A 21,939-nucleotide genomic window follows, 5' to 3' on the forward strand; every position below is an offset into this window, starting at 1 on the left:
TGCGTGAAATAGGCCGTCGTAGGTTCCTCCCCCTCAAGCATTGACCAGCGCGACTACAGATACTGGATGTGGGTCAGGACAACACTGGCCTTAGATGCACGAGCACAACACTAATCTGGTTCTATCTACTGCCTCCATGACCCGTGGTTGGTATCGGTTTTAAAAAACTAAGTTCAATCAGAAGACGATAATGAACTTTCACAATATAATATGGAGCGTGTGTGACATAAATGCCAATAAAACAGGCGGTGCTGTAACATTGGCCTCTCAGTGTTGTCGCTTCACTTCATCTGAACTATTATTATTGAGGATGTGATGTTGGCACGCGAGGTCTTCTCCAAACAGGAGACGCTGCCACAAGCTGCTGTAATTATAGAAACCACTCACAGTAAAGTCTGCTCTGCAGTCAATCACTGGACAGGTTTCAGTGTTCGGAAGACGGATTCTTATTAAACATCACATTAAATGGCAGATGTTCATTTAATAGTCAGAATGTTTCGGATGAGACATCAGAGACACTTTTATTTCTTTTTGCTTTTATGTTCAAACCATCATATTTCATGAATGAATGTAAATTTACACAGAGATATGATTTATCCATGCAATAAATAAATATCAACATTCTTTAATTACTGAATAAGGTGTGTATTTAATATTTAGTTTCCATTAGGAGTAGTACCAAAGTAACCGGACTTCAGAGTTCCATACTTTGGCACCCTGTCCTAGATGGATCAGATGGATCAGATGGATCAGACAATTGATCGACAATGACAAAAATATCCTGTCTTTGAAAAGAGACAGACGCTCAGATGCCCGACTACAACAGAGAGAAGAGCAGACTCTTTGAAATGTGAGGTTTCATATCAAGAGCAGCCATCAACCGTCCACTGTTACTCTGTTACTCTTCAACCAAGCACATTCAGGCATGTGAGACATGGTGAAGACAAAGAGCTGAGGTTCAGACATCAGAATGTGTCTGGTTGTTGGTACCAGACATGCTGGTACTGTGCTGATCTACTGGGAGCTTCACACACACACACACACACAATCATCTCCAGTGAGAATAACCACTCGTTACATCCAAGGTAAGCGTACCTAATAAAGTGGCTGTTGAGTGCACTTTACCTGATTCCACATCCAAGACAACGTGACTACCCTCACATCAGCGTGAGCGGCGAGATAAACGACACCACGGACAGTTACAATGATCTAAGTCTTCCCTTCCTTTCCTTATTTGCACTCACTCCCCTCCTCTTTCTCCCACCTTTGCCCCCTCCCCTCCCCTCCTTTCTTTCATTCATCCTCTCCCCTCCGTCCTTCCATCTCCCTCCCTACACTTCTGCTCCTGCCTCTCCTTAATGAGTCTTTGTGAGGGACAGTAGAGATAGTTTTAGCAGGGAGAGGGGTTAATGGCTTCGCTGATGGCTGCTGCTAATGGATTTGGGCTAATGGCCTTGGCCACCGCTGATGATAACCATGAACTAATAGCGTGAATGACAGATAGTCCACCGCTCTCAGTCTCATGCTCGCTATCAAGAATAGAGCGTCTCAGTGGAACAACTACACGTGGACCAGAAACCCCAACACAGATTTAATGGAACACTCCAAACATCACATACTATAGTGTGGCTGCCATGAGCATATACTGTACACAGCGTATACAACCCACTGATCACAGAAAAATTAAATAAAAATCGCAGGTTACAAGAGAAATAATCAAACTAACAATGAACCCTGAGTGAGCTCGTGTTGTTGAGTCAAAGTTATGATTCATTTTATAATCGTATTTCTAGTCGTGACATAAAGTAGCAATAAAAGTCACAAATTTACACCCTTTTCTTTTCTTTTTGTTCCCCAAGAATGAGCCGAGTGATACGGAGTCCCTAAAGGGACATGGGGAAAAAATATGCACAAGATACTTTCTGGTACTCATGAGATACTTTCTCATACTCATAAGATACTTTCTGGTACTCATGAGATACTTTCTCATACTCATGAGATACTTTCTTGTACTCATGAGATACTTTCTCATACTCATGAGATACTTTCTCATACTCATGAGATACTTTCTGGTACTCATGAGATACTTTCTCATACTCATGAGATACTTTCTTGTACTCATGAGATACTTTCTCATACTCATGAGATACTTTCTGGTACTGATGAGATACTTTCTGGTACTCATGAGATACTTTCTTGTACTCATGAGATACTTTCTCATACTCATGAGATACTTTCTTGTACTCATGAGATACTTTCTCATACTCATGAGATACTTTCTCATACTCATGAGATACTTTCTGGTACTCATGAGATACTTTCTGCTACTCATGAGATACTTTCTCATACTCATGAGATACTTTCTTGTACTCATGAGATACTTTCTCGTACTCATGAGATACTTTCCCGTACTCATGAGATACTTTCCCGTACTCATGAGATACTTTCTGGTACTCATGAGATACTTTCCCGTACTCATGAGATACTTTCTGGTGCTCATGAGATACTTTCTCGTACTCATGAGATACTTTCCCGTACTCATGAGATACTTTCCCGTACTCATGAGATACTTTCTGGTACTCATGAGATACTTTCCCGTACTCATGAGATACTTTCTGGTACTCATGAGATACTTTCTCGTACTCATGAGATACTTTCTCATGCGCACAAGAAAGTATCTTGTGTGCATCGACTGTGACGTTTTTCCAAATTTCACAAATTCAATCCGATTTCAAACATCGTAAGTACTTTTTGCTGAGGTTTGTTTATATAGTTGGTGAAAATCAGTTTTATTTATTTTTTTCATCAGATTGATAGGTTGTGTTGAAAAAAAAGGATAAAATACACAATCCTTTTAGCCTCTGTATAAACTGTACGTTTAAACATAGTAATAGAAAAAAAGCAGCCAAAATGCTGTGTTCTCATGGTTAACACAGGAGAAAACTACTAATATTAAAGTAAAAGTGTAGGTGTTGTGTCATTTTAGAGGGATAAATGTAGTAAGATCATCTCATTATATTTAATACAGTGTCAAGACTTCAAAGATTGAGTACTGAAGAAAGATCCACACAGAAGTTAATGGTGTGGAGCAATAAATGGACGAGTAAATGTCTACTTTGAGGCATTCATGGTTTCATCTACCTGCTGTTTCACAACATGATTGCTATGATTTCAGATCCAGAAAAAGAACAAAGGCTCCAAACACTTTTTATAGCCTAACGGTTGTATGGTAAATATTCACTCTTATCAAACTTAAATTACAATTTTATTGTTAGAATAATCAGACTTTGTCAACTATGACTTTACTCTCATATTATTATTATTCACTCATATTATACAATTACTCAGTGTATAAGTGCTGCTTGTTGTATTTCTGTGGTTTTCACTATTTCACCACTAACACGGCTGATAATTCTGAGTTTGTCTCCCAGCACAAGCACTTTATTTTATATTCTACATGTGATGTCCCTTTTCACACATAATCCTTGTGTATGCTAACCCAATCCAGATGGAGACTGAGGGCTGGATTAAATTGTGCTCTGCATAAGTGTAAAGATTCATGTGTGGAACATTGGAACATTGACACGTTTACTTTCTGATGACACTTCAGTGAAGGACACCAGGGCAGAAGCATCTCAGTCAAACTCTTTCCACGTCAATGACACAATAACAATCCACTGAGATGAGACCGTTCCCGTCTCTCCACATCTGCTGAAATCTGCTGAGATGACTTTTCTACCCCAAGTTCTTGATGGAAGGTCATCCTGCAGCAGAACGGAGGAAGACTCCAGCGACGAAGAGCTTCGCCTCCCACAGAGGCTCCGCCGCTTGATAGAGACACGCCATTACATTGACATACAGTCATTAGCCAGCTCAGCTCTTTGCTGTGCTGGAGCAGTTAGCATTCAGCTCGCGTTAATGGGGTAATTCCCATTCAGCTGGGATAGCAGCCTTATGAGCGATGTGTCACATCTATAGTCAGCTAGTGTAACAGCCATGCAATAATTCCTCCTCTCACTGGCGTATTAAATGACACTCAGTCTTTGCCAAGAACTCACCCCCACTTCCCCACTCTGTCGCCCTTAAATCACACCTCACTGTCTCTATTACACACGTCAACTGCTCCTTAAATCACTCTGCCCGCTCTTATCCTCCTCTCCTCCTCTCCTCCTCCACGTCACGGCCTCCTGTTCTTCTCCTGTGGATCATTAACACTTTCTTAAGAGTTTCACCACGACGACAACAACATGAAGCAGAGTGAAGCAGAGTGGTTCTGAAACACAAGGAGGCCAGAGCTCGGAAAGACACTTCAATGACAGCGTCGTCGTCCTCAAGGGCGGAGCTTCAGTGTCAGACGTGTCTGCGGTATCAATGTGTAAAAGTACCATCAATGGTTGAGTTTACTTTCCTGGTTAATCACTGGTTAATCACTGTTTAATCACTGGTTAATTCCTGGTTAATCAACTGCTGTACAAAGGTCATTTTCTCCGCTAGACTCGGCACGTAATTTATTAACAACATAAATGTAACAATAACCAGTCAATTGAAATCATCAATTCAGCTCTAAACAAGGATCAAAATCTCTACTTAACTTAAACTCCATGACGAGGTTCTTGGACGAAAGGACTGTGAAAGAAGACAGACAAAGACGAGGGAGACGAGGGAGACGAGGGCTATTTATACAGGAGGTAGAGGAACACAGGTGAAACCAATGAGGGGCGGGGTTAGCAATCTCAACGGAGGGAAAATCACACAAAGGGAAGAAGTGTGAAAACAGAGGAGCATGACTGTAACTTTAACTCCACATAAAGAGACACAAAGGACCAACATGAACTAATGAAGACATGAAAACACGTGAAACACCATTAACATGATTCATATATTTGACACTGAAGGTCCTGACCTCTGACCTCACATTTAAATCCAGGGTTTTCCACCACTGCATAAGGTCACATGACTGATGCTACAAACACATCCACTCTTCTGTGAACTGCTGAATTGTCATGCATGAACCCTTTTGTTAAACTTATAATAATAATCCATGACTTTTAAGTTTTAATTTTAGTATTGCTGACATATGACTTCATGTGAGGGGAAAGTACACAATTACAGAAGCACAGTAACTCCTCCATCTCTGTCCAAACATGAGATTACGGCTCCTGGTGCGGAAAAGTATGAGGGCCACATACTTAAATAAAACTAAAATAAATAAATAAATGAAAATGAAAATGAAAATTCTGACTTAAATCTCAGAATTTATGCTGTTTTATTTTATTTTTTAATTTTTTTTTTACATATGGTCTGAAAAAAAGTTAGAATTATGACTTCTGAGAACAGAAGAGTTTTTTCGTTACGTCTACGTCCTGACGGCCTGCAGGACGTCACACAGGGGGCGGGGTTAAATCCTCAACTCCACCTTTGCTTTTGGACGCCGAAATCGTGACATTGTGATGTCATAGGGGTCGGGAAGTAAATTTGGCCTCGGGGAAAACAGTGACAATAAGAAGACGCGCTGCTTCTGGCCAGCGACACAAAAATGACAAAAAATGAATTAATGCGGCACTAACTTTTGTGCAAATGGTAAACAAATCGTAAACAAAAAGTAGATAAATGTAGCTCATGTAACTGTAGCAACAGCTAATAATAGCCTGAAACCCAAACGTCACCATTGACAGGTGAACTTTCATCAGTGTTGTCTCTAAATCCACAGACTTCTCTATAAATGTTGAGATTTTAGACGTTTCCTTTGCTAAATGTAGGAGATTAACGCATGTTTTCAGGATTTTTAACTGATCTACAGTTCAGCATTGTTCTGTTCACGCTCACGACTCTTCCAGTGACGACACTCTCTGACCAATCAGTGGCCGCCCGGCTGATGATGTCACATTTTAGCATGGGCTCAGCTCAGGTACTAAAACGAGCACCAGGTGAAGAACTGAAACTATACTGAGACATGTTTTTCCAGCGGTATCGCCCCCTGGTGGCTGTGAGCTGTGGGCTAAGTGCACTCTCTTATACTGTGGTCACCCAAACTATTCAGCCCCTCCTCCTCCTCTACCACTTTAAGTTTTGGGTTTTTCAGCTGCAATGGACAGAAAGCCCATTTAGACTCTGTGTGTGTGTGCGTGTGTGTGTGTGTGTGTGTGTGTGTAACGGTCCTCCTGTGTCCATTTTAGGAAAAGAGGTGCGTCAGAGCGTGAAGGCTAGCTGTCAGTCCACATTACATTCACATGTTGGGCACTCTGTGTGTGTGTGTGTGTGTGTGTGTGTGTGTGTGTGTGTGTGTGTGTGTGTGAGAGAGAGAGTGAATGAATGTGTGTGTGTGTGTGTGTGTGTGCAGGAACACAGCCCCAAATGCCATAAAACAAAATGAGGGGATCTCTGTCTTTGCCTACTGTCACTACTGCCTCTTAATCACCTCTACAACACACACACACACACACGCACACACACACACACACACACACTTCCCATCTGTGTCTCGTGGGTTCTCTGCACATTAACCACACACTTTCTACCCCCTAAACCCACTCTAATGCTTCATCCATGCAGCTAAACACACACACAGACACACACACAGACAGACACACACACACAGACACACACACACACACACACACACACACACAGACATGCTTCAGTGCTGCTCTTACACCTCAAATCTTTTTCCTGTTTTCACTTCTGTTGCTCACACATGACCCGTCATAACCTTTATGGGGTGCCTCCTGCGCTTTGTGTGTGTGTGTGTGTGTGTGTGTGTGTGTGTGGTCCAGGTCTTACTGATGTAGTGGGGACCAGCTAACGTTGCTCACACACTCACATTATGGGGACTTTTCCTCCTTTGAGGGACAAAATCAAGTCCCCATGATGTAAATGTTTAGATTTAAGGTGAAAGCATGTTGTATGGTTAGGATGAGGTTAGGGTTAGGTTAGTTGTGGTTACTCTGTGTGTGTGTGTGTGTGCATGCTTAGATTTATATCTTCGTGAGGTCCAAAAAAATATTCAAACCTAAGACCAGAGACCTGGTTTTAGGGTTTAATGAAAAAAAACATAAAAAAATACATGAATAGACTTTATCATGAAAGCAGCACCATGTTGCCTGTTACAAGGAGACTTTTAGAACAACAGGATACATCTACAGTGTAGACGTGATGCTTTCCATGCAAATGACAGTAAATCCTGTTCAATAATGTGAATAAAGCAGGTGAATTTTACAATGTTGCCACATTTTTTTCACACAAAAGCTGAGCCAACTGTATAAGAGACATGATTTATGCCATTTTGTGAGAAAGAACTCATAATTCAACTAATACAAATATGAACACATCATGTTCATGTTGTTCTCATCGCTTTCATAAGCTCGGAACTCAAACACAGTTCAGTGGAAATCAAAACCAGGTTGGCGTGTGATGGTTCACGAGTGGAGAATCACCACAGGCCGAGCTGCCACAGAGCTGTGGTGGCAGTGTGCTCGTCACACCAGTCACTTCCTCAGCCGTGGCACGCTATGAGGCTCACTCATGTGTGTGTGTGCGTGTGCGTGTGTGTGTGCATGCATGTGTGTGTGTGTGTGAGATGCACAGATCACTGATCACTGATCAGTGACACATTCATTAATTATATATAATTCATTTCAGGGAAAATTCCCCAAGAACAATTCTGAGCATGAATAACAAGAGAAAATACTGTGCAAGACATAAATGTGATAAACATGAGTCCATAAATAATAAAACAACCTCTGTGTGAACAGTGAGCTTTGCCTTAAAAACAACTAAAAAAATCAAAACCTATGGTGACCTCTAGTGGGCGGTGCTGGATACTGCATCACATAAGTACTGCACCCACACTGTTCACTAACAATCTTCTATTTTTATATTATATTTAATAGAAAAGACATTTTTTTTTGTTAAAAAGAGGAAGTTTAAAGATGGGCCGATGGTTTCAGAGCCTGAGAACAAAGAGAGAATTCTCCTGTGGGGTTAACAGGAGAGCACATCTGGGCGTCTTCATCAAAACAATGAAAGTGTAAGTGAATCACGAGCCTCACAGGAAGCTTGTATTCGGGACCAAATTTTCCACAACGTCTGTATTAAAAACAATGAGGCTGAAGCTCCACCTGGATCTTTTCATCCTTCACTGCCAATGAGTTCTTCTGCGGTTTAGTCATCAGTTAAAGGTCAAGTGTGTAAAATCTCCTCCCCTCCAAGTGTGTAGGAAACCCTGTGTAACCTTTAGTTACTATATAAAAACCTTGTCCATTGTGGGCTGTTGTAAAAACTCCATACAGCTGATCTTACATTCAATTAATTAGATTAAATTAAAAGGATTCAATCTCAAACACACAGAGGATCAACAACTCCTGAGTGCAATGATGTAAAAGTGCTGGTTTTCTCAATGGACTTTGGTGTGGGAGGACGAGCAGTTCAAAAAGCAACTCCTGTCTTCTTCTAATAATAATAATAAGGACAATATTATTAATAATAATAATAATAATAATAATAGAGTTAGGCCAGAGTATTTTTTACAACACTTTTCACCAACAGCCGCCTCTCAGCTCAGGGAATGTGCCGTCGTATGCTGGAGATACTGAATCACAACAGGTAAAAAAAGATTCCTCTATCAGACCAGAGGTCTCAAACTTGAACCTGTGTGTCACACGCAGCCTCCCACTTAATATCAAGTTATAATAAGTTATTTGTTGCGTGTTTTTTTAAATTAATAAATTCCTTTTGCATCATAAACACATTATTTTGTGATTAATCGTTCCATATTAAAACAAACACTTATTTTCAAATGATGTGAAATAGAATCATAAATATTATTATTTCCTGCTAACCAAACTAGACACTGCGTGGCCCCCAGGGTTAGGGTTCATTGGTTAGGGTTAGGGTTAGGGTTTAATAGCCTTGTTATTAAAGTAACTAAGTCATTTTTACTCTGAGTACATTTTAAACAAGCTACTTTTTACTTAGACCAGTACTTTTACTTGTGTTATCAAAATAGTGGCACTTTTACTTGTATATCTCAGTACTGGTTCCACCTCTGGTATTAAGACCTGCATGTATGTGGAATCATTTATGACAAACATCATGTCATCATGAGACATCATTGAATCTTCCATACAAGTTTGCAACATGTAACTCATCTTGTATCTTGTAACTCATGCTACAAGCTTCGTGAATGTTTGTCCATCACACACACACACACACACACACACACACACACACACAGAGATGTGCAGTGTATAGGATGGGATTAAATGCTGCTGTGCACTCGTTACAATGAACTGACCAAGTTCCTTGTAAAGAGGAAGCCCACAGCTGATAAGAGGCTCATGGCCGTGAGTGATAAACATAAAAACGTCATATTCACAAGAATATTACTTATGAGACACTATGGTTGGATTACATTTAAAAAAAAAAAAAAACTGTCACACAAGCATTTTCACTGGAATTAAAATTAGAATTCCTCCCAGTCTGCCTTAATCTGTTAATCACGTAACTGTCCAACACGTTGAAAGGCTTCAAACTTAAAGGCACCAGTGTGTGAACAGCCGGTTTTGATGGTGACGGGTTAGAAAAACCAGTATTTTCAAACAAATACTGTTTGATTTAGTATGATTAAATCCATGTTTTCTTTGCTTCTTAATATTGACACAAATCTAACTCCATATGAACATGGATTTCTGTTGACATGAATATGCCACATTTGACAGACTGTTTGGGTCAGACGTGACAACAGCAGCAGAAAGTTTCAAAAACTTTTACTCGGTTGCGAGAGAGAAATGTTCTGGAGACGACGTCCACCATTTCTTTACTGCCCCTTTTTTTTTTCTTACTGCCAGAATATGTAAGAGATAAGGTTCTTGCATTTAGAACGGAAGAGATCCTAAAAGAGGGGAAAAGTGCGACGTGACGGAGGAAAAGCTCAGTCTACTGTGGAGTCGTTGATAAAGGACGAGCAGCAGCAGCAGCAGCAGCAGCAGCAGCAGTTTCTCTCTGAACAATGAGGAGCAGACAGCAGAGAATCTGTGGCTTTTTGACACTCGGTAAGACAGAATTTTAATTTAGTCGCCTATTTTCTTTCCTTTATTTTTACAGATACACACTTTTCATCTTGCATGTAATTATCAATTACAGTTTCTTATCTGTTGACCTCATCTCCACCCACTGCAGGTCAGTCCATTCTCATTCATATTATAAACACAAATACAATTTCTCATCATTTTGAGCCAAATATCCAGAGTGTTTTTGGTGTTTTTGGTGTTTTTGGTGTGCGATAGGTTTGGACCTGAGATTGTCTGGTTTTGGAGCCACTCGGTGCTCGGGAAGACTGGAAATCTTGTACAACAATTCGTGGGGAACCGTCTGTGACGATGGCTGGGACATAAAGGATGCGAGGGTGGTGTGCAGGCAGCTGGGCTGTGGTGCAGCTGTGAAGGCCACTAAGGCCGCCCGCTTTGGTCTTGGGACTGGTCCGATCTGGCTCGACGACGTCAAATGTTCAGGACGTGAAAAGTCACTGGACGTCTGTAAACACAAACACTTTGGAAAACATAACTGCAAACACAGCAAGGACGCTGGCGTCGTCTGTGCGTGTAAGACAGTTTTTAACATTCAACATTTTTAACAGTGAAATCCACAGAAAGTACATTTTGAGATCCCTCAGGGATTTACTGATACTGATACCAATACTGTGTCTGTAATTGGACATTACTGTCAATCACACTGATACTGATTCAATAAAGAAAATTAGAAGTAGAAGCTAATTTACCATAGACTTCGTCGCCCCTAGTGACTGACGACTGACGGCTATTTCCGTCATCAAAGTAAGACGAGACACAGGTTCGAGTGTGACTGAAAACAAAAGTCATTCAGTGATTTGACGTGATAAATGCTTCTTGTCCCCGTCTGGGGTGGACTGACTCCAGATGTCACATGACTCAGTTTGCTCACCTGACAGACAGAATATATGTGATTCTGACAATACTGTATAGAAACATCCATAGCTGCAGCAGTAAGTCGTCAACTTCCTGTTAAACTTCCCTGAGAACTCTTACACATGTTAACTAAACACAATATTTAAGTTAATCAGCTTTGGAGTCTGTAACAACACTAAAGTTGGCGTCCAGATCCCAGGTCTGGCAGTTTAGAAGAAAACAGGATATGAAGTGATCACTCAACGGAAGACCGGGAATCCAAACAAACATGTCTGCTACAACACATAAATGCATAGAGAACAGAGAGTTTATCCCAAAGATACTTACAAGTGCAACAGTAACAACGCCAGTTCAGCTTCTGCTTTGCATGTTTTCCACTTACAGACAGTAGGGGGCGTGGAGACAGCCCTGACATTCAACCACCACAAGGACTCTGAAGTTGTTCAATTAGGGTAGAAATCATGTGTTGCCCTTTAATCATGCAAATGACAAAGAACAACATCATCTCGGGGATGCAAAGGCCTGCTAATTATGGCTAATTATTACACACTGGACCTTCCAAACATGTTGATTTGTGGACAATCTCGGCACAACAAATCATTTAACCATCACAATGGTTATTTACAGAGTAAAAATCATGCAAAGTGGTGCAGACTGCATCTTAAGTAGCTTCACATTTAACCAATAACTGTTGAACTCATGACAAATGGGGAAAACGTGTATTTGCTCTGTTTCTAGCGATCAGATTAATTGGCTCCACTAGATGCTCTGGAAGAGTTGAGGTCTTTCACAGAGACTTCTGGGGAACAGTCTGTGACGACCGCTGGGACTTAAGCGACGCCATGGTGGTGTGCAGACAGCTGGGCTGTGGAATAGCGAGGGGTGCCGCTCACTCGGCCCTGTTTGGCAAGGGAGACCGGGTCATCTGGCTCGATGAAGTCAACTGCTCAGGAAATGAAAATAACATCACATCGTGTCCGCACAACGGGTTTAGAGTCCATGACTGTTCAAGCAGAGAAGACGCTGGAGTCGTCTGCTCAGGTGAGGAGAAACCTTCCTGTATCTGGTATTTTAAAGTTATAGTCATTGGCGTTATATAACGTTCACATAGACACTGTGAGGGAAAAGTGAATGATACAAAATATGTTCAAATACATAAGTGAATAAGTTCATGTATGAAGGTAACGTACAACGTGATAAACTGGAGGAAAGCTACAGTGCTAGAGTTACTAATGTGCTATAGTGATGATGATGATGTGATGTTGACCATATCAGACATTGTTGGGTGAAGTTCATCAATCCATCCATCCATCCATCTATCCTCCCATCCATCCACCCATCCATCCATCCATCCATCCATCCATCCACCCATCATCAACCGCTCATCAGAAATCTGGTTGCAGCTCTAGCAGAGAGCCCCAGACTTCCCTTCCCCTGGCCACATAGTTCAAATCTGACTTGGGGATCCTCAGGTTCTCCCAGACCAGTGAGGAGATATAATCTCTTGATCTCATCCTTGGTCTGTCATAATATCTCCTCCAAGTTAGATGTGCCAGGAACACCTCAGCCCTGGTCGCATCCTTACCAGATGTCTGAACCACCTCAAAGAGGACCCCAGTGGGGGCACTTTGTCTGACCATGGGTAGAACCACCTAGAAGTCAGTTTGATCCATGTAGGATTTAAGAACAGGACGTGATTGGCCGGTGCCAGTGTTGGTAACGTGTTCTGATTGGCTGAAACGTCCACTGCTTCTTCAAAAGCTGAACATTTACCAACTTCTGGTGCGTGCAAGGACCCACAATGCAGTTCAACAACACCCGAAGCTGCTCCATTTAAAGTGAATGAGAAGTATTTCAGTATATATCTCCACCTCGTACGAGTCAATCTGCCCCAAAGCAAGTAAATCAGACAAAGGTAGAGGAGAATCAAGGTGAACACACGGGTAAGACATTAAACTACAAGATGAACTAAGTCATGAAAAGCAAAATAAGTCAATACCAAAAGACAATATATTCACATTTGTTCATGATTAAAAATGTGTTTCCATTAATTAGGCTACATCTAAGACTTGGCTACATACACAAGTGATTGTTCTAATAGTGGGAACATTTGAAAATAATCCCTGAATCCTGCATCTCAGACAGATTATTGTCTGTTGTGGTGTGTTTCTTCTTTTTCAGATAGTCTCCCAAAGCCCAGCATCTCTGTTGATCCAAGTAATCCGGTCTACTTGGGTCAGACTGTCAGCATCAGCTGCTCAGACTCAGCTGTTCTTTCAGGTGGAACATTTTTCCTGAAGAAGACTCGTTTACACAACGTCACAGAAATATTATCTTCCAGCTCCAGCACGTTCCTCATCTCTGATGTGGGCTTCGATGATGACGGATCGTATCAGTGTCACTATGAAATAACCCTTTCAAATCAAACTTTCACCACCATCCCAAGTGACCCCGTCAGACTCTCTGTGACTGGTAAGAAAACGTTATCATCGCATGCCTAAATACTGTATTTACAGGTTTTGCAAACTAATAAGAAATCTGGTGTCAGCACTGATGGAGAAAGGGATTTTATCCACTTTACTAAAGGTTCACCCAATAAAATCTACACCTCCTTAAAGTATGTTTGCCAATTTATCAACAGGTTTGACGTTTATAAAGAATTCATAGAGAAAATCTGAAACTGAAATAAAAACAAGGACAGAAACACACAAGTAACTACAGTCCAAACAAATCACAACCTTTGAAATAAGGATTGTGGTCATTTTTTGGTCATTTTTTGTCATTTGTTTAATACTGGAGTCACAACATAATACATACTGGATGTAAAATCCTTGTTTTTCTCGATAGAATTTGGTGTGGAGAGTTTACAAAGAGACACAAAAGTGAGCTAAAGTGGCAAACACATTCTTAAAGCTCATACAGTTAAGCTGGAATGTTTTTTGCTTTTCCATCAGTGATAGTACCTGGTACCTGGTGCTTGTTTTAGTACAAATGCTCTGGCGAGGTTCCAAGTGAGCTGAGCTGATATTAAAACATCAGAGAGAGTCATGAGTGGAAATCAGTCCAAAAACAGGCAAACAAATCCGACAAGGGGCAGGCGGTAATCCGATGTCCAAGACAGGCAAACAGGGTCAGAACAAAAGGCAATCTAGAAAATACTAACACACAAGACAATCTGGCAGGGGTCAAATGAAAATGGACTAGTATATATACACAGAGGGACTAATGAGCAAATGGACTGCAGGTGAGGAGATGGGCGGGGAAAACCAGGTGAGGGAAATGAGTTGATTGCATGACATGGAGGAAAGGCGGGATCTGAAATTACATTACATTACATTACATTACATGTCATTTAGCAGACGCTTTTATCCAAAGCGACTTACAATAAGTGCATTTAAACATTTGGGTACAAATAAGTGCTAGAAGTAAGTAAGAGCTTCAAGTAAATCAAACTATGAAGTGCTAGTCATAAGTGCGATACATTTTTTTTTTTTTTTTTTTTTTTTTTTTTTTTTTTTTTTTTTTGTCGTCGTCGTTATCGTCTTAGTCGAGGTAGAGTCGGAAGAAATGTGTTTTTAGTCGGCGGCGGAAGATGTGGAGGCTTTCCGCTGTCCGGATGTCGATGGGGAGCTCGTTCCACCATTTGGGAGCGAGGACAGTGAACAGTCTGGAGTTCTGTAAATGCCTCTGCGATCCTGTCAGTGAGGGGGCAGCGAGCCGGTTTGCCAATGCAGAGCGAAGTGGGCGGGCTGGGGTGTAGGTTTTGATCATGTCCTGGATGTAGGCTGGACCGGATCCGTTTGTAGCATGGAACGCAAGCACTAGAGTCTTGAAGCGGATGCGAGCAGCTACAGGAAGCCAGTGAAGGGAGCGGAGGAGAGGTGTAGTGTGGGAGAATTTTGGTAAGTTGAAGACCAGTCGAGCTGCTGCATTCTGGATGAGTTGCAGGGGTCGTATGGCACAAGCAGGGAGACCAGCCAGGAGGGAGTTGCAGTAATCCAAGCGTGAGATGACAAGAGCCTGGACCAGAACCTGTGCCGCCTTCTGGGTTAGAAGAGGCCGTATCCTTCTGATGTTGTACAACATGTATCTGCAAGATCGAGCTGTTGCAGCAATGTTGGCAGTGAGGGAGAGATGGTCATCAAGTGTCACACCCAGGTTCCTTGCGGTATGAGACGGAGTTACCACAGAGTTGTCGAGGGTGATGGTTAGGTCTGTGGTGGGAGAGCCCTTTCCTGGGAGAAAAAGAAACTCAGTCTTGTTGAGATTGAGTTTCAGGTGATGGTCAGACATCCACTGAGAGATGTCGGTCAGACAAGCGGAGATCCGTTCTGCTACATTTGTGTCGGAGCTGGGAAAAGAGAGGATGAGTTGGGTGTCGTCGGCGTAGCTGTGATAGGAAAAACCATGAGAGAGAATAACAGAACCAAGAGAGTTGGTGTATAGAGAGAAGAGGAGAGGGCCCAAGACAGAACCCTGAGGGACCCCAGTAGCTAGAGGACAGGGTTCCGACACAGATCCTCTCCAGGTTACTCTGTATGTTCGGTTTTGAAGATAGGACGAGAGTAGGGTAAGTGCAGATCCTGAGACACCTAGTTCTTGAAGGGAGGAAATAAGGATCTGGTGGTTAACTGTGTCAAACGCTGCAGAGAGGTCCAAGAGGATGAGCACAGAGGAGAGAGAGGCAGCCCTGGCAGTGTGGAGTTGCTCAGTGACAGCAAGGAGTGCAGTTTCGGTCGAGTGACCTGCTTTAAAACCAGACTGAAGAGGATCAAGAAGGTTGTTCCGGTGAAGGTAGGAGGAGAGTTGATTAAAGATAGCACGCTCCAGAGTTTTGGAGAGAAAAGGAAGAAGAGAGACAGGTCTGTAGTTATTTACTTCAGACGGGTCAAGGGTGGGTTTTTTAAGGAGGGGGGTCACTCTGGCCTCTTTAAGAGAGTCCGGAAAGCAACCAGATGATAGAGATGTGTTAATGAGGTGGGTGAGGAAAGGCAGAAGATCAGAAGCAATTGACTGAAGAAGGTGAGAGGGGATAGGGTCAAGGGGGCAGGAGGTGGGGCGGGCAGAGGTTATTAGGGAAAGAACTTGATCCTGAGATAGAGGGGTGAAAGAGGATAGAGAAGGAGCTGAATTAGTGGTTGGTAGAGAGGTGAGATCAGGAGGTGGGGTTGAGAAAGAAGAGCGAATGTCATCTACTTTCTTTGTGAAGTAGTTGACAAAGTGAATTGGTAGAAGGGAGGAGGGAGGAGGGGGGGTGGGGGGATCAAGGAGGTTAGAGAAGATCGAGAAAAGTTTTTTGGGGTTAGAGAAAGAGGATTGAATTTTAGTCTGAAAGAAAGATTGTTTGGCTGCAGAGATAGAGGCAGTGAGGGTGGAGAGAAGAGAGTGATAGGAAAGCAGGTCGTCAGGGAGTTTTGATTTCCTCCATTTCCTTTCTGCTGCCCGTATCGTGGCTCTCTCAGTACGCACTGAGTCCGACAACCACGGGGCTGGGGAGGACTTACGAACCCGCCGTGAAGTAAGAGGACAGAGAGAGTCAAGAGAGGAGGACAGAGTACAGAGGAATGTGTCTGTGGCAGAGTTGGGATGCATGAGGGAGAAGGAGTCAGCTGAAGGAAGTGCTGATAGAACAGTTGAGGAGAGAGAGGAGGGAGAGAGAGAGCGAATGTTGCGACGGACAAGTGCAGTATCTGATGAGATGAGATCATCAGATTGGGAGAGTGGGAGAGAGTAGGAAATGAAGAAATGATCAGAGACATGAAGTGGAGTTACCGTGAGGTCGGAGGTGGAGCAGTTTCTGGTGAAGATGAGGTCAAGGTGGTTGCCAGCTTTGTGAGTTGGTGGAGAAGGAGCAAGTGAGAGAGAAAGAGACGAAAGTAGAAATAGTAGATCGGATGACTTCTCTGACTGGATGTTGAAGTCACCAAGAAGAACAAGTGGTGGGCCATTTTCTGGGACGTTTGAGAGGAGGACATCTAGTTCCTCCAAGAAGTGTCCCAATGGGCCTGGTGGACGGTAGATGACAATAATGATTAGTTTGACTGGGTGAGTTACAGTTACAGCATGAAATTCAAACGACTGTGAAGAGAAGTGTGGCAGTGGGTAAAGAGTGAAAGTCCAGTTGGGGTTGATGAGCAGACCTGTCCCACCACCTCTTCCAGTGGATCTGGGTGTGTGGGAGAAGGAGTGGGCGGAGGAGAGAGCTGCAGGGGTGGCTGTGTTGGAGGGTGTTATCCAAGTCTCAGTGAGAGCAAGGAAGTCCAGGCATTGCTCAGTAGCAAAGCCGGAGATGAACTCAGTCTTGCGGGTAGCTGACTGGCAGTTCCACAGGCCCCCTGCGACAAGGTGTTGGATGTGTGTGGAGCGGGTGGGATAGATAAGTGAGGACAGGTTACGGTGATGCTGTGAGTGATTGTGAGGTTTGTAGTATCTATGAGAAGAGACATGAACAGGAATGGAAAAAAGGCACATATGGTAAAATAAAGGTCGAAAACACTTGCAGACAGGTACTTAGCCCCGTTAGCCTCCTTGTTAGACTCCGGTTTAGACTCCTTTGTCTTTGTCTTCCTGAGTCTTCGTCTGAGGAGTCTGCCGCTGAAGCTGCCGCTTCAAAGTCAGTGCTGCTTCTTAAAAGACACCTGATTAGGTGCTGATTAGTTGCAGCTGAGTGGCCACTCCCTGATTAGGGGCTGATTAGTTACAGCTGTGTTGGCCACTCCCCTTTGCCAGTGAAACTTCTCACCTGGTGATGGTGATGGCTCAATAGAAACTAGGTCAAAGCAGCAACAATAACAACTTTCTCTTTGACCTAGCAGACAAAATATCTTTTACAAAACTTTCACCTTAATTAAATAGACAAGTGAAAAGTCACAAAAGTCAAGCAACCAGCTACATACAATAGCAATTATTGAAATAGCAACAAAATAAGAAAGACCTACAGAAGTGATACTTAGCTTAATTCCAGTAGTCCTATGAGATACCCAGATAGTCCAAATGCACACTGACAGGAGAATTAGTGACAAGACATGGACACAAATTAAAAAGAAAAGCAAAACTAAGAGCGTTAGTGTAACTACGTTACACATTTGGAAACGGCACGGAACGTAAACAAACAGTTTACAATGTCTTCTTCTCTGTAGTTTTGTGTAACGTCACAGCGCCACTTACAGTCCTATCGTATGATCTACAGCGTTTGGAGTCATTTCAGGGGGTTCCGTGTGCACGGACATATTTCCTGATGCCGTCTTTAGGGGGGAACTTTTTGAAAACAACAAAGAAAAAGATTGTTTACGCTCTGCGCCGTTTCGGTCTGGACGTGGTGTGAGTAAAGTCGAGCCGAGTAGAGCCGAGTAGAGCCGAGTTGTGCTAGAACTGTACAATGGTAAACACAGACTATGCTTCTGTACCTGTTGTGACTACACTACAAAAATGTCCTTTTAATGCTGTGTCAACATGTTACTTTTGCAGGGCTCTTCCCCAGTCCTGACATTTCTATGCACCCTGCTAGTAACATCACATTGGGACAGGAAGTTAACATCACTTGTGCCATTGCAACACACTTTCGACTGTTGGGTGGAGTCTTCATTATGCTGAAGTCATCAGAATCAGTCTTCCAGCGAGAAATATCAACATCCAACTCGACCACATTCAGGATTGCCAAGGTGACGGCTGATGATGAGGGACGGTACCAGTGTGTGTATAAGCTGAGAACGTCTCTCTCCACTCCGAGCGCTTTCGTAATGCTGTCGCTGGTCTCTGGTAAGAAAAGAAGGGAAAACATGTATATGATCATTATCAATAATTATTCCATGCAATTTTAGTTTTTGCTGCAGCAGATTTTCACACACACACACATACAGAAGAAGTGTTCTCTATGGTGCTTTGTTTCATCATCAGCTGTAAGTGTTGTCTTTTAACGTAGTGCTCCTCATCCAGGCTCCATCCAGGAATCTTGGAGCTGCGTGGTGAAGGTAACAGCAGCAGCTGTGATTGGCAAATGTACATACAGTTGTTTGGGGAGCGCTTGACTTTCTTTTCATTCCATTGGCACAATATTGTGTGAGAAGAATATCTGTGAGCTGCCAAATACGACGTCCAGATTTATTTAACAGTAGAATCCACGCCTGGAACTCTTGGGTGTTTTAAGCCACTAGTATGAAGTTGTACTCGCACTCTGTCCTTCTTCCATCCGGCCCCTTAGTCACGTTGTAAAATCCGGTTTGAATGAAGCATTAGTTTATATTTCAAGTTATGCACTGCAGCTGTAAATGTGCCTGTGCTGCTGCTGCTAAGGTTTGTGAGAAGTAACTAGTAACTGTGACTACTGGTTAAAATATTGAGTTAAATGTGTTTTTCCCAGAGGTTTCGTCGGTGGCGTCTCCCGGTGCCTCTGCGCTCGTCCTCAGAATCTCTGCTGCGATCCTGCCGACGCTGCTGCTGCTGCTGCTGCTGCTGGCCGTGATTCTGCTGATCTACAGGAGGAAAAGAACGAGCACACAGTCTGGTGGTCTCATCTTAAGTCAACGTCTGTCCCCACCACAACTCACAGTAATTCTGCTATTTTTAAAATTCAACATTCTCACAATTTGCCTCGTTTCCCTTGTGATGCTCGCATTTCAGTGTCTGCCGCATCAAAGAAAGATGACAAGGACCACAACTATGTGAACCTTCATCAAAGGAGCATCAACAAGGAGCTGAGAGAGCGAGACGGCAGCGTGGAAGAGAAGGAGACGGACGTTTATGAGCAGCCAGATGAAGATCATCACTATGACGACGTGGGCAGACATTCAAATGTCCCAGAGAGTAACAGAAAAGAGGAGGAAGAAGAGAATCCCTACATATCATTTTAACAAACTGGACATCTGTTGAGAGACATGAGTCAAACTGAAAGACAACTGTCTGTAGTGTCCTGGATTCTGGTGTTTGACATAAACAGACTTATCTGTGTGACTCACATTGACAGCGTGAAGAAAATCAGAAATGTGATTTGGATTTCACTGGTCTTGATGATCTCAGAGCTCATCCAGAAAAAAGCTCTGCTTCATTACCCACCAATTTTCAATAAACTAAAGGTCTAGTGTGTAACATTTAATATACAACCAATAAATAGGTTTGTATATGTTTTCACTATTCTTTTATATGTACTTTATACTTTATGATACCCTTGCTTTATGTCTGGTTGCTTTATTTGCCCTTTTTCTCTATGGAGCGCCCCCTAGAGTTTGAGTACAACAACATAAACACTCATTGTCTACCACTTTATTCTCACTGTTGTAAACCACTGACTCTCCGCACAGGCGTCAGATACACCAGCAGTATTTATGGTCAACAGTTTTGTCCCCACGACTTTTAATAAGTTTCCTCCTGCTTCGCCACTGTAGTCTCCTGACCTGCTCCCTAACATCAGTACACACTGGACCGTAATGTAAAGGCTTGCAAACATTTGCAACCAATTTGGAGTGTAAAGTGATAGAGAAACATCGCCCAGGGAACTTTAAAGACTTTTATAGTTCACTGTCGAGTTTTTTCCACAGTTGAGTTGCATCAGCGCTGTTGAAGCAGCCGCACGTGACACAGGTTTCTCCCAACGTCCTTGATATCCTTGTAAAAATGTACGTCAACACGAAGATGGATCAAAGTGGTTAAAAAGAAATTGTATTGTGTATTGTGAGGAGATGCCTCCACATGAATGGATTCACCTGTAATGTGTACGTTATAGATCACATTTACACTTTTTTAAGTTCTCCCCAAACACATGTATGCTTGCATCTTTGTTGCTTGTGCACGTGTTGAGAAAATAAAGTGTGAGAAATGACATGTATCATGAACAGGTTTCCTGTCATTCCTCGCGTCTCTGCTGTAGCTTCTGTCCTGTTTTATGTTGTTGTGTCTGTTTTGTGTCTGTTTTGTGTCTGTTTTGTGTCATGTTTGCCTTCTCTACGTTGATCTGAGTCGTTCTAATAATCCAGTAATCAATGGATTAAACCACACAAAAATGTGTACTTTCTGCACAATCACACACACACACACACACACACACACATAACCGTGGCGTTAGTAACGTTGGATGGTCTTAAAGGCCACGACGGTAAATAATGAGCGCTCTGAAATGGGCGGTGTAATAATAACCCAGTGATTTACAGCTGAGGGAGCGGCAGCCGTCGTGAATCTTCCTCTCTAATTCGGTCTCCTTGTCAATGACACACTTTATATTTTCGCACTGGGCTCCCCGCCTTCCCATGACTCCAAAATGACGGTCAGTCCGACGATGTCTTCAACTCGGGGTTCTCAAACTGTGGTACGTGTACCACCAGGGGTACGCAAGCTTCCTCTGGTAGCAGAGTGTGTAGAAAATGAAACAAATAACATATGAATGAATGAATGAAATACTAATAATTAGAGTCGCCTTATCTATCAATCTAATGTCACTATATGAGTGTGTGAAGTATATGTGAGGAAGAGGAGGATGATGAGAGAGCAATGTATCTTATAGGGAATAAATCTGCCTCCTGTGAAAATGAGAGATTATTTTTTTCCCCTGGTTGAAACTATTAAACTCTACGTCCACAAACACACAGCGAGCATCAATATGTCTGTTACTTTGTCAGCAGTATCTGAACCTGATATGAACTGATAGTGACACCACTGACACAAAACCATAAAAGTATGAAGATAAAGTTTGATTTGTACGCTGTTGTCGGCAGAAAACCGCAGTGACGCAGCTGTTTTCAGCCAATCACGTGTGAGTCACTTCTCAGTTTGAGCCAATGATGAAAAAAAGCAGGTTTACATTGTCATTCCTCCACTGCTGCAAATAGATATGACACAGGCTCCTTGTAATGTCAGTGCTCTGGCTTCACACACACACACACACACACACACACACACACAGAGAGACACACAGAGACACGTTTGCCCTCTGAGATCATCCCTGGAAGAAGCCGTGATGAAGCTGAAACCTGAGACGAGAGTGTGTTTACACTGCCGGTCAACGTGTCCA

At 42.6% G+C, this 21,939-nt stretch overlaps 1 protein-coding gene across 1 annotated transcript; it reads left to right on the top strand.

Annotated features, from left to right (window-relative positions):
* Positions 1 to 9,991: 9,991 nt before the first annotated feature.
* On the top strand, positions 9,992 to 20,754 carry LOC131475286 (deleted in malignant brain tumors 1 protein-like). The gene is made up of 8 exons (XM_058653258.1): positions 9,992 to 10,049; positions 10,141 to 10,176; positions 10,284 to 10,598; positions 11,679 to 11,981; positions 13,122 to 13,412; positions 18,408 to 18,698; positions 19,300 to 19,464; positions 19,560 to 20,754. The coding sequence occupies exons 1-8, from the start codon at positions 10,007 to 10,009 to the stop codon at positions 19,787 to 19,789; spliced, it is 1,674 nt and encodes a 557-aa protein (XP_058509241.1). The 5' UTR covers positions 9,992 to 10,006; the 3' UTR covers positions 19,790 to 20,754.
* Positions 20,755 to 21,939: the final 1,185 nt, after the last annotated feature.

Source organism: Solea solea, chromosome 16 (genome assembly GCF_958295425.1).
Source record: "Solea solea chromosome 16, fSolSol10.1, whole genome shotgun sequence".
Lineage (NCBI taxonomy): Eukaryota > Metazoa > Chordata > Actinopteri > Pleuronectiformes > Soleidae > Solea > Solea solea.

Excerpts from the sequence above, each read along its gene's own strand:
- LOC131475286 (XM_058653258.1), top strand. The coding sequence starts at position 10,007 with ATGAGGAGCAGACAGCAGAGAATCTGTGGCTTTTTGACACTCG. Across the intron at positions 11,982-13,121 it reads CGCTGGAGTCGTCTGCTCAG|ATAGTCTCCCAAAGCCCAGC; the intron begins GTGAGGAGAAAC and ends CTTCTTTTTCAG. Across the intron at positions 19,465-19,559 it reads TGGTCTCATCTTAAGTCAAC|TGTCTGCCGCATCAAAGAAA; the intron begins GTCTGTCCCCAC and ends CTCGCATTTCAG.